This window comes from Peromyscus leucopus, chromosome 8b (assembly GCF_004664715.2).
Source record: "Peromyscus leucopus breed LL Stock chromosome 8b, UCI_PerLeu_2.1, whole genome shotgun sequence".
Lineage (NCBI taxonomy): Eukaryota > Metazoa > Chordata > Mammalia > Rodentia > Cricetidae > Peromyscus > Peromyscus leucopus.
Genome location: NC_051086.1, coordinates 105,103,553 through 105,115,469, shown reverse-complemented (window position 1 = coordinate 105,115,469; position 11,917 = coordinate 105,103,553). Strand labels below are relative to the sequence as shown.

At 51.6% G+C, this 11,917-nt stretch overlaps 3 protein-coding genes across 4 annotated transcripts; 2 read left to right on the top strand and 1 right to left on the bottom strand.

The window, feature by feature from the left end:
- Positions 1-97: 97 nt before the first annotated feature.
- Arl16 (ADP ribosylation factor like GTPase 16) lies at positions 98-2,531 on the top strand. Its single transcript, XM_028853580.2, has 5 exons — positions 98-226; positions 343-401; positions 809-922; positions 1,665-1,780; positions 1,936-2,531. The coding sequence occupies exons 1-5, from the start codon at positions 166-168 to the stop codon at positions 2,105-2,107; spliced, it is 522 nt and encodes a 173-aa protein (XP_028709413.1). The 5' UTR covers positions 98-165; the 3' UTR covers positions 2,108-2,531.
- Positions 2,532-4,254: 1,723 nt separating this feature from the next.
- Ccdc137 (coiled-coil domain containing 137) lies at positions 4,255-9,720 on the bottom strand. The gene is given in 7 exon segments (XM_028853577.2): positions 4,255-5,274; positions 5,277-5,307; positions 5,484-5,563; positions 5,784-5,866; positions 7,890-8,112; positions 9,092-9,225; positions 9,562-9,720. Coding segments are annotated over 7 exon segments (867 nt in total). The 5' UTR covers positions 9,696-9,720; the 3' UTR covers positions 4,255-5,092.
- A 5-nt stretch (positions 9,721-9,725) lies between these two features.
- Positions 9,726-11,172, top strand: Oxld1 (oxidoreductase like domain containing 1). Of its 2 annotated transcripts, none has more exons than XM_037200781.1 (2): positions 9,726-9,885; positions 10,607-11,172. In XM_037200781.1, the coding sequence occupies exons 1-2, from the start codon at positions 9,823-9,825 to the stop codon at positions 11,012-11,014; spliced, it is 471 nt and encodes a 156-aa protein (XP_037056676.1). In that variant the 5' UTR covers positions 9,726-9,822; the 3' UTR covers positions 11,015-11,172. The 2 variants fall into 2 exon arrangements, with proteins under 2 accessions (XP_037056676.1, XP_028709411.1); XM_028853578.2 differs by having other exon boundaries at positions 9,726-9,999.
- Positions 11,173-11,917: the final 745 nt, after the last annotated feature.

Sequence of the window (11,917 nt, the reverse complement as noted above, 5' to 3'; positions counted from 1 at the left end):
CCCCAAGGCAAGGCCTTGCGCTCGCTCACTGACTCTGAGCGTCATTGGACCGCGCGACTAACCAATGAGCAATTTGGACGAGAGGTCTATCCAATGAAAGCTCAGGGAGGCGGGCCTCGCGGCGGCGGCGCTCAGGGGTACGGGTGCCAAGTTGAGCGGCCCGGGATGTGTCTCCTGCTGGGGGCTGCGGGAGTCGGGAAGACCCTGCTGGTGAAACGCCTGCAGAATATCCTTCCGTACCACGTGGGCGGGCAGGGCCCCCGGCAGGGCGGGGGATACACCGGGGTGATCCGGGACGGGAACTGCGTCCTCTGCCTCACTCATGCCCTTGACCACCCGAACAGCTGAGCTCGGGAGATGGCGAGGGCGGCCTGGGGGAGCCTCCGCCTACGCGGCCCACGGTAGGTGTCCGCTCTCCCAGGTCTGACTAGCTAACGCGGGGTACCTTTGCGACTTAGAAGGCGCCTCTGGCTTCTCCAGGCGGTCGGTGGGTTGGGTACTGCCTTCGGGAGAGAACTCCCGAACCTGCGGAGAACCCGAAGCCCATCTTCCCGTGGGCACTTTTCTCTCCCCTCCCGAGGGACTTATTTCGCTGTCACCCTCAGGGCCCATCTCTGTGGTTGACGTTGGCCTGGAGCCCCAGAGAGCTGCTGCTCTTGGTGGCGAGCCCTGCGGAAGGGCTTGAACGGTTGTCACTCTCGAGGTTTAGCCACCCCCACCCACCCACATCGCAGAGCTGCCATCTAGGAATTCACAATGGCACAGCGCTTACACTGGTCGCTGTGCGCCATGGTTTTTTTTCCCAAAGGTGGGCACCAACCTCACTGACATCGTGGCCCACAGGAAGATCACCATCCGAGAGCTCGGGGGTTGCATGAGCCCCATCTGGTCCAGTTACTACGGAAACTGCCATTCGCTCCTGGTGAGTCAACACTTCGAGCTTCTTTTGGGAGCAGTGTGTCCATCTCCCTGAGTCATCAAGTAGCGGACCCTGCTTTATATGCGATAGGGTTTGGGGTCTTTGATGATTGTGCTCAAGGAAACAGGACTTAGGCTACATTGCTTGCTTGCTCTTAGGCATTGGTCTGAGCTCCTGAGCAGGGCTCAGACTCCAGGAGGGTTTCCTGAAGGCACTGTTCGTTCTCTGCCGTGGTACCTGAATATGCCCAACGTTTCCGTATCCCTATGGTCTGTCACATCCCCACGAGGAAAGGCCTCCAAATTCTGGGATGACGAACTGATGGCCACCGGAGTAGACTTTATGTACTTAAAAAGACACCAGTGACACCAAGTCATCCTCACATAACTCCCTTTGCTGCGTGTTTCCAAAACCTGTTTGCTTAAAAGCCACGGTGAGGCCAGGCATGCAGCTCAGCAGAGTGCATGCCTAGTCACACTTGAAGCCCTACATTCAATCCCCAGCGTCCTAAATGATCATTTTAAAAAGTTCTGTATGCTCTCCCTGAGTCTCTTGTGTAATGCCCAGGGGGAGGATTTGTGACACGTATTGGGATTAAAGGTGTGTGCCACCACTGCCTGGCATCTGTGTTTAATCTAGTGGCTTGTTCTGTTCTCTGATCTTCAGGCAAATTTCATTAGGGTACATAGTGTATCACTACAAGGATTGGCCAGGAAAACCTTAGCAAATGTTTCCTTTTCCCTAGTTCGTGATGGATGCCTCTAACCCCACCCAGCTCTCTGCATCCTGCATGCAGCTCTTGGGTCTCCTTTCTGCAGAAGAACTTTCAAAAGCCTCGGTCCTGATACTCTTCAATAAAATGTATGGGTCTAGGGGCTAATGAAGGACAGGATGCTCCAAGGAGTTGCTGTCCTTGACTGCAGCCTGGACCATGATATCCACATTGGGGAGGTGCAACTTTGGGTAGGGTAAGTTTGTGGCAGTCACCTTCTGATGAAGTGTTTCTTTAACCATAGTGACCTTCCCTGTTACATGACCATGGAGGAAATAAAGTCATTAATCAGGCTTCCAGACATCATTGCCTGTGCCAAGCAGAACATCACCACAGCAGAAATAAGTGCCAGGAACGGCACTGGCTTGGCGACGGTACTGCTCTGGCTCCAGGAGCAACACAAATGCAGCAGCTGACTGCAAGATGGAGAACTATGGCTGACCCACCCAGTGCCTAGGCAACCAAGAGTGACAGGCGGCCTCCGAAGGTCTGTTCCGAGAGAAGCAGACCCACCCAGAGCATCCCTAAGTGATAGGGACCTATGCAGCGACGGGTGAACAAGCATACACTGTAGACACTACTGTCAGCTTGCCTCTGAAGAATGTCCCCAAGACTGGGAGAGGACAGAACTGCAGGTGGCTGGATGTCTTCTTGCCATCTAGATAAAAGTGCTGCTGGGACTCCCACCAGGAAACTCTGGACCTATGCCTGAGGGCGTTGGACTGTACTGCTCCACTGAGACCAGATCTTTTTTGTAGTACAAGCTCTGCCCTTCTGAGTTTGATATTCTGACCATGTTCTCCAGAAAAAAATATAAAGTTCATGAAGTGAGTATAAGAACTGTGTCTCAAATGAGAAACAAAAACCAGGCAGGATGTGGTGGTGCAGGCCTGTGGCTCGAGCTACTCAAAGAGACCACAGTGGAGGAATTATTTTGAGTTGAGGGGTTGAAGAACCGAGGCAACACTGGGGTCAGAAGAGCTTCTCTCAAAAAGACGGGGTGTGGGGAACCAGGTGTGGGGAACATTTCTTGGGAGGCAGAGGCAGGAGGATCTGGTTCAGGCCATTATGGTCTACACAAAGTCTCAAAAAAACCAAAAAGATGGGGAGGTTTTACTTCACCAGAAACAAGTGTTTTCATTGATTCATTTGTTCAGTGAACTTTTATTGCTCAAAGCCATGCACAGGGGTACGAGTTCCCACGGGCGAGCAGTAAGAGGCACAGATGGCACAGGGGTGGGTCCATTGGGCCAGGACTCGTCATCTTAGATCAGCTTGGTAGAGAATACTTAGTGGGTTGACCCACGCATCAGTCTGATCATCTTGAAGTGCCCGATTTGGGCTTAAATCTGCTGAAAAGAACCTGTAGCCAGTTACTAAGATCAAGGTGCTTGGTTTTCAACCAGGACAAAGTGGGGAGGTCTGGGGAACCCCAGAGGTGTTCTACCTTTATATGTCAGTACCTAGTCAGTACTGAGGCAACAGTGGGGATGCCCCAGCCTACCTGTTAATATTTAAAGAGTGCTGCTCTGAAAGAGTCAGGAGTCCAAAATGGTAGCAAAGGCCAGGCCTGACCTTGGAGTAGGCAAGGAGCAAGAGCTGCCTTATGGTCTTCCACACCAGAAGTGGGAAGAATGGGAAGACCATACTAGACAGGTGGCTCCATACCATCATTAGGTCCAAGATCCATTTGAGAAGGCTTAAGCACAGGTAAACAATCCTTTTGTAATAAAGCAGTTTTTAAATCAGAGATTTACTATAGGATTTCTGAGAAAGAAAAGCACTTGCACTTAAAAGATAATACCTGAGGGGCTGGAGAAATGGCTCAGGGGTTGAAAGTGCTGCCTGCTCTTGCAAGTTCAATTCCCAGCAACCACATAGTGGCTCACAACCATCTATAATGAGATCTGGTGTCTTCTGACATGCAGGCATTCCTGCATGCAGAAGACTGTGTATGTGTTAAATAAATCTTTTTAAAAATAATACTGCCAGGCAGTGGTTGCACATGCCGTAATTCCAGCACTCAGGAGGCAGAGCCAGGTGGATCTCTGTGAGTTCGAGGCCAGCCTGGTCTACAGGGTGAGATCCAGGACAGGCACTAAAACTACACAGAGAAACCCTGTCTTGAAAAAACAAAAAAATAATACCTGAAAGCATAGGTGTGGGCTTTAAAGACATACCAAAAGTACATATGGTAAGAGAGAGTTACCCAGACTTTACTGCAGTTCACAGAATTGGCCAATTGTGCTTTCAGTGGATGATGACCCTGCTTCTGGAAAGAACAGAAGCTGCATCGACTGCAGTTCTAGTAACAGTGGCTCTGGGCCCTGGCTCTCGTCCGGATGCTTAGTGGGAGATCAAGTGGCCAGTGCTACTTTTGGGTGTTGTGTCTATGCACTCACCCCAGTCACACTGACCTGCACTGACTGGGACTGAGTCAGTGCGTCAGAGCAACGGTCCAGACTTCAAAGACAGCAAATTTGTAAGACTGTGCTTCCCCAGCAGGGCCCAAGCCTAGCTCTTTTGATGTCTACATGTGTTTTTATTGTTGCTGTTTTTTTTGTTGTTGTTGTTTGTTTTAAATACCGTCTCATGTAGTCAAGACTGGCTTTGAACTCCCAGTTCTTCCACCTCTACCTCCTAGGTGCCAGGATTATTGGGTGGTACCACACTCCTGAGGTTTAGGTGAGTTTAGATCAGGTACTCCCTCTTTTGGTACTATGGGAGACATGCTCAACCAGATTCCAACCCTGGTCCTCTCAGAAGGCCTGCCCTATTTCCCAGAGGACTGTTATGCAGGACATGGACCTGTTCCTACTTTCTTGGTATAACCCCTCTGCCCTTCCTACCACTGAAACCTGGCTATGTGTATACCTCAAGGTGCTCAGCCAGTACTGACACCCCATCTCTATCCAAACCAAACCTAGACTGGGGCTCTGGCCTCTTGTACAGACCCCTGCAGGCAAATAAGGTGCTGACTGCCCTTCCACGGTCCTGTTAACCTGCTTTGCCCCGTCCCTGCCTTGCATTGCACTGAACCCGGGGAGCCTCTTAAGACACAAGGCTGACCTTCATCAGCAGCTTCAGTAATCAGCTGGATTAGGAATTGAGTCCTTTCTGCAGTGGTCCTGGCTTGTCTTCCCTGAGTCTTGTTTCAGAATGAAGCTAGGCTCAGGGAAACACCAGCCCTCTCCTCTGTGCCCTGTACGGGACGGGATTCCTGGGTGGTCACTCTGAGAAGGATGATCTTAAAAGGGGAAGGGGAAAGGAAAGCACCCTTCCCCATACTGAAAGCTTATGCTCAGGCCCCTATCCAGAGAAAAGCATCTGCTGTCTTTCCCTTTCCAGGTCTAGCAGCTCCCAGGCCAGTTTCCAGGGGATTGGACCCCTGGGTCTCTGAATCACAGACAAGTTTGGAGCTTCCTCTGAGAAGAGCTGCCAGGTGGCTGGGCAGGCGTCACTTCCTGTCGCTGCAGCTTCTTCAGGGCTCTGTAAGCCTGCACAGCACGTTCCCGCTCTTCCCCCAGGATCCGCTGGCGGGCCAGTGAGGTGGCTGGAGTCGGGGACACACCACCAGGGCCAAAAGCATCTTTAGCATTAGCGATTTCTTGCCAGGCTGAGGAAAGAGAACGTTGTGGCACAAGCTGAGCTAGAACAGATGGCAAAGGGCTTTGGCCGGTGCAGTAGCTCACAGTCCTTTAAGAAGCTCCTGGGCTGGGGCCCTTGTTCCCCAGCAGAAACAGCAAGGACCCTGCCCATCCCCGCTCCCTGCATTACTTGGTCCCCACATACCGCATCTCTGCTCATGCTCCTTCTAGGCTGGACTGTCAGCTCTGGGGGCTGTAGCACAACGTCTCCAAACTTCACAGTGTCTGCAAAGACAGTGACCAGAAACCGCTGTTGACAGAGCCTGTGCTATTTCTGGCTCACCACCCACCCTCCCTTTCTTGGGGGCTTCAGAACTCACTCAACCACTGGCCCACTAGTGATGAGCCTGGGAGAGTCCACAGGTGCCCCAAGGAGATCTAAGGGAAAGACCAGGTGGGGCCCTAAGGGGACTGCAGCTTCTGTGCCTCCTAGGGGAAGAGCTACCTTTGAGCAGCTCCTGCTCCAGTCTCTCCACTGCTCGTGCCTCCTTTTTCTTCTGGGCTTTTTCAAGTCGCCGCTTCTGAAACCTGGGCGGAAGTACATGCTTTTCAGACTCCTAAGCTCTTGTTCCATCTTAGGGGCAGCAAAGGTCAGCCTGCCCTCAAGGACTACAAGATGTGGAGCTGGGAGGCAAACCCATGCTCTGCAACCAACAGGCTTCCCAATGCTGTGGGATAATGCTTTTGTACACTGGTTTAATAAAACACTGATTGGCCAGGCGGTGGTGGCACACGCCTTTAATCCCAGCACTCGGGAGGCAGAGCCAGGCAGATCTCTGTGAGTTCAAGGCCAGCCTGAGCTACCAAGTGAGTTCCAGGAAAGGCGCAAAGCTACACAGAGAAACCCTGTCTCGAAAAACCAAAAAAACAACAACAACAACAACAAAAAACACTGATTGGCCAGTGGCCAGGCAGCAAGTAAAGGCAAGATAAGCAGGCAAGGAGAATTCTGGGACATGGAAGGCTGAGCAGGAGACGCCAGCCTGCTGTCCAGGGAGCAGCATGTAATGGCACACAGGAAAAGCCTCGGAACACATGACAACATATAGATTAACAGAAATGGGCTGAGTTTCGGAGTAAGGGCTAGTCGGTGGTAAGCCTGAGCTAATGGCTGAGCAGTTTTAATTAACATAAGCCTCTGTGCGTTTACTTGAGTCTGAGCAGCTGCTGACCGGGTGGAACACAGGAAAACTTTCAGCTATACCAGTCAGCAGTTCTCAGCTCCAAGGAACAATGATAAAGCCTAGACATTCTGGGTTGTCAAAAGGATGGCAAGGATGTGGCTAAGTACCTTACAGTAAGCATGGCCACACTGCTAGGAGCCATGGGCTGTCTACCTAGAACAATGCACTCCATATTGAATGTCAGTTGTGAGAAAGGGACTTGCAAAGTACTGTATGTGTGACACATCACACCTCTTTTTTTTTTTGTTCGAGACAGGGTTTCTCTGTGTAGCTTTGGAGCCTATCCTGGAATTCACTTTGTAGATCAGGCTGGCCTCGAACTCACAGAGATGCAACCTGGCTCTGCCTCCTGAGTGCTGGGATTAAAGGTGGGTGCCACCTCCACCCTGCTCACACCATACCTCTTTGTGAGCATTTGGAGACTACTGTGGCTTTAGACAGGGCTTTGGTTCATGTGACTATTATACTAGAAGGAAGTAGAAAGCAATCTCATCAGAATAAAAAGGACACATTTCCTGTACTAGTGAGGAGAAAAAGTAGGCAATGTAGCCATTTTTGTTGGTCATCTTTTTGTTTGAGACCCTGTCTGGCCTGAACTCACAGCAGGCCCCAAACCTCAGCCTCCTGGATCTTGAAATTATAGGCATGAGCCACCCATGCATGGTTGGAATTTTTCTTCAACTTCAATGAAAGCCCAGGCTGAGCCAGGCAGATCTCTGAGCTCCAGGCCACTCTGGTGTACAGAATTAGTTCCAGGACAGCCAGGGCTACAGTGAAACCCTGTCTCAAAAAAATTTAAAAAAGAAAGAGAGAGAGAGAGAGAGAGAGAGAGAGAGAGAAAAAGAAAGAAGAAAAAGAAAAAGCAATTCTGTCTTCCTGAAAGTTGTAGTTCGTGCATATAAATAAATATTTTTTTTTTTTTTTTTTTGCCTGCACACAAGCCAGGGGCAGCCTGGGCAGGAGGTGACTGAGTAGGTTGGGGGACTCAAGCTTGTGGTAGGCTTCCATCCTTGGACACCATCCCTATGGCTGACCATCGTGACAGTGGCATTAACTCTTCTTTACGTCAGGGACACCAGGCCAAGACTGTACAGAACTTGCACAAACGAGACAGACTCAAGTCTCTTTCAAGCCAAGCAGAGCACTAGAGATAAACCCACTTCAGAGCAGGTGACAGGCGGCATGCCAGCCTCACAGGGGCCATTCCACAGGGTGAGTTCCTTGGGGATAATGTCTTAGCATCCAGCAAGTTCTCCTGTAGCAGACAGCAAGTTTATCTTTTTTCACCCAAGGCATTCAAGTGCCCTTCCTGTTCAGTTCTTCCTGTCACCAGAACCCACAGCCCTGGGGCTCCAGGTTCAACTCACGCTTTCTTCCGTTCAGACTTCTCCTTCTTGGGAGCTGCCTGCACCTCTGGCTGCCGAGTGGCCTGGTTCTTGCTAAGGAACAGCACATGCTGGGCCTCCTGCTCCATGCGCTGGATGTAGGCCACATCAGACTCTCCCTTCCTTTGCTTGAACTTGGGGACAATGATGTCTGGCTCTTCTCCCTTTGCTTCCTTTTCCAAGGTCTTCCTGAAAGCCACCTGGGCTGAAGACAAAGGACACCCAGAGTAGGTGTAAGACGATGCTCAGGACAGAGTGGCTGTTGACAGGTAAGCAGCCCATGACCATTTCCCTCCCACAGCAACAAGAAGGGAAGGCCAGGCTTAAGGACAGAGATCTAAAATGTTCAGTACAGAGCAGCCCTACAGATGTGATCTCATGACCACTGGCTCCTGTCAAAGATGTCCACTGCCAACACAGGTGAACAAAGAAACCAGAGTTCCAGCATTACAGGAGTGCACACCTGTAATCCAGCACTCAGGAGGCAGAGGCAAGTGGATCTCTGTGAGCCTGAGGCCACCCTGGTCTACAAATGGAGTACTAGAACAGCCAAGACTGCTACACAGAGAAACCCCATCTTGAAAAAAACCAAAACCAAAACCCGATCTTTAATCCCAGCCACTCTGGAGGCAGAGGCAGGAGGATTTCCCTCAATTCAAGGCCAGCCTATTCTACAAAACAAGTTCCAGGAAATCCAGGGATACACTGAGAAACCCTGTCTCCGAAATAAAAAACACACCAGTTCCATTGGAGAGATAGCTCAGCCATTAAGAATATGTACTCCTCAAGGACCTGGGTTTGGCTCCTTAGCAACCACATTGGGCAGCAAAGGCCTGTAACTCCAGCTCCAGGAGATCCAACACCCTCTCCTGGCCTCTGCTAGCAACTGCACGCACATTCCTCCCGACCAGTCACGCTTGACTGGACATAATTTTAAAAAAATCTCAAAAGTCCAAGCGTGGTGAATTACAGAAGACTGCTGTCAAGTCTGTGCTGCGCCGTCCTCCCCTCCGTGCTCCTCCGTCCTCCCTCGTGCTCCTCCATCCTCCCCTCAGTGCTCCGCCGTCCTCCCCTCAGTGCTTCTTCCCATACTCTGCACCCCTGCCTCAAACACCTCTAAGTCTTTGGGCAACTGGATGAGTACAGACAAAGCTATGCTGGCACCTAGCAAGGGCTGTACATACCCTCCTTCTTTCTCTTCTTGTTACTGAGCGGCTTTTTCATCTCCTGTCGGCTCCTCATAATCTCTCGGAGTCGGAAAGGGATTTCTTGCTCATCTTGGTTCTTGGGCTTGCAATTCACTTTCTTCTTTTCTTTGCTGGAAAGATAACCCAGGAGTGAGACCCTTCCTTAGTACAACATAAGCAGAAACAAAATAAGGATTATTACGCCTGTAAAGAAGCCGTGCTGGGGCCATGAACAGACGGTCCTCTCCTCACCCTTGACCCAGGCTGCCTTGAACTGGATCTTCTCAGCTTGCTAAAGCAAAAGGCGCTACGAAAGCCCAGGGAGGCAGCAGCCATGGCCTCATACCCGGAACGTGCCTCACAAGAAACTTGAGACACCGTTCATTCAACACATGGCTGAGAACGGGCCTGGCCTGAGTTATGTAGAAAAGCTCCCAGCTGAGTCCGATCCTGGGGACCGCACCCACCTGCGCTGTCCGGGCCGTGAGGCCGAGCGCTGCTGTCCCTGCGACTGCTGCTGCCGCCGCGCGTGCGGCTGTCCCGAGCCTCTAAGACCCGCCAACCGGGCGGTTGCCGCGGCTGCACGTCCAGACCCTGCCATTACTACTACTCCAGGAGCTCCCAGCACGAAGCCATTTCCGCCCTCTTGCAAGACCCCGCCCTATGAGCATCACTTCCGCTTCCTGCGCTCCCTCCCAAATTCATTGGCCTCAGCGTCTGCACCAGCTATGGGAATACTGCTGCAGAGCCTGTCCCGGCGAGGCCGGGTGGGAACGGAGCTCTGCTACTGGGCAAGTACTCGCGGGCCGAGTGGGCCGCAGTGCCCCAGCTGGGTTGCCAGAAGCCTTTCGCACAGCCGGGGTGTCCCAAGTCTGGGAGGCCAGCCCGCCCTTGGAGGAGTCACGGTCAGCGCGCTCACTGAGAGCTTTCTTCAGTTTTGGGCCCCAGACGAGTTAGCGGGCACGTAAATTGCAAGAGTACCAGTTAGTGACCAGGGTCACGGATGAACGTCAGACTCAAGTGTCTTTGAGGCGTTAGAGGCAGAGAACGGGGTGACCCGATATCCCTTGAGCTTCTCTTGTGAAATGACGGAAGGAAGATGCAGGACTGAGGAGGGTGCGGATAGTCAGAACGGTCAGAGGAGACGTGCTTAGTTAAAACTGGCTGGTGAGGGTCAGCCGGCTCTGTGGCCTTCGCCTCGTCCTGTCCACGATCAGTCATCCATCTAGTCGTCTGTTCTAGAGCTGTTCCTCCTGCAGTTGTTTGGAGCTCAGGCCCAGTGCCTGGCACTGAACCAGGCCCTTAAATGTCTTCACATACCAACCAATATGTCCATTTCACAGACAGGGAAACAGTACACAGGAGTGAAATTTAATAACTCGTCTATGGTCCTGCAGGAAGTGAGGAGGCTGAGAAGGATGTTGAGCCACTGGTCCAGTGCTAGGAAGGCTGAACATTCCCAATGCCTTCCCAGCTTCCTGGAGAGTCATACTGATTATCCCATGTTCACAGGGGTCACAACAGTTCTCCGGCTGGGACTGCTGCCAGCGTCTTCCCCGAGGAAGACACAGTGTTCTCCACAGACACCATGCTCCAGTGCAAGCCTCTGAGAGCTGCAGAAAGTTGGGGATGGACCACAGGGAAGGTGCAGAGGATGACAGGAAGCCAAAGGCCTCCCTGCCCCCGGAGAACCTCATAAGACCCCCGGACTCTCTGTCACCTGAGCTCCAGCCTCCCACAAACTGCTGCATGAGTGGCTGTCCTAACTGTGTGTGGGTAGATTATGCAGAAGCTCTGCTGAGGCACTACCAGGATGGTGGGGAGAAGGCCCTGGCCATTCTAGAGGAGCATGTGACTGATGAGAACCTCAAGGCCTTCCTCAGAATGGAGATCCGGCTCCGCACACAGAGTAGAAGCTGAGCCAGTTTACCTGGGACTCCTCGCTGTAGACAGATGCCACCCTTTAGAAGCAGCAGGGCCACTTTTATTCTTGAGTCTGGGAGATTCCACATGTCCACCAGGAATAGAAACTATTGTGTAACAACTTCACCTCTGAATAAATTCTCTGTGACAACCAAGTTGTGTTGTCCCTCTGCCTGTGTTGTCAAAGAAAGCATACGTAGGCTAGCTGTGTGTCCCTGCTGAGCAGCCACAGCTCTCCTCACTGGTGAAGATGAACTAAAACCCTCATCTCCCTGAACATCCTGTGACAGGAGCACCTCCAGGCCCCAGTGGACCTGGGATGTTCTGCTAACAGGAAGCTCTGGTTCCCATCTGTGTGGTAAATGAGAGCCATCGTGTGAGAGGGGCTAGCTGCTCCCTGCCTCCTCCTGGGTCAGGGGGTGGGGGGGTCGGGGTGTGGGGAGGGGGTTCTTTCTTCCCTGTAGTACTATAGGGTCCTCCCTTAGAGGTCTGAATACTGCTAGATGCAGTTAGGACATCAAGCTCCAGAATCAGCTGCAAGGTACTAGCAAGGGCTGAGCTTATATGTATTTGTACCTACCTAACTTTGTTTAAGGGGAAAGCTAGGATTATAGAGTGACTTCCTATTGGTTTTAAGCTGATAAATAAGGCTTTTTCCAGGTTTGGTGTCTTACACAGATCTGTGACAAAACTAAGACCAGAAAGTCTGGGCACTTTGCTAGTGGGTGACAGAAGACAGTTTAGGCTGGCATCTTGGACAGATGATGCATGCCATCCAAAGTACTCAGCATAGTCTGGGCCCAGTTAAACATGATAATGGTGACATCTATTAGATCCTAGACTTTTGTGTAGCTATTTACTGTAGATTGAAACATTTCCTTCTGAAAAGAGGTTCAAAAG

Bases quoted from the DNA above. Each gene is read 5' to 3' on its own strand.
- Arl16 (XM_028853580.2), top strand. From the start codon at position 166: ATGTGTCTCCTGCTGGGGGCTGCGGGAGTCGGGAAGACCCTGCTGGTG. The intron at 227-342 runs ATATCCTTCCGT...GACCACCCGAAC, and splicing joins GCTGGTGAAACGCCTGCAGA to AGCTGAGCTCGGGAGATGGC. The intron at 402-808 runs GTAGGTGTCCGC...TTTTTCCCAAAG, and splicing joins CTCCGCCTACGCGGCCCACG to GTGGGCACCAACCTCACTGA.
- Oxld1 (XM_028853578.2), top strand. From the start codon at position 9,823: ATGGGAATACTGCTGCAGAGCCTGTCCCGGCGAGGCCGGGTGGGAACG. The intron at 10,000-10,606 runs GTCAGCGCGCTC...CCATGTTCACAG, and splicing joins CCGCCCTTGGAGGAGTCACG to GGGTCACAACAGTTCTCCGG.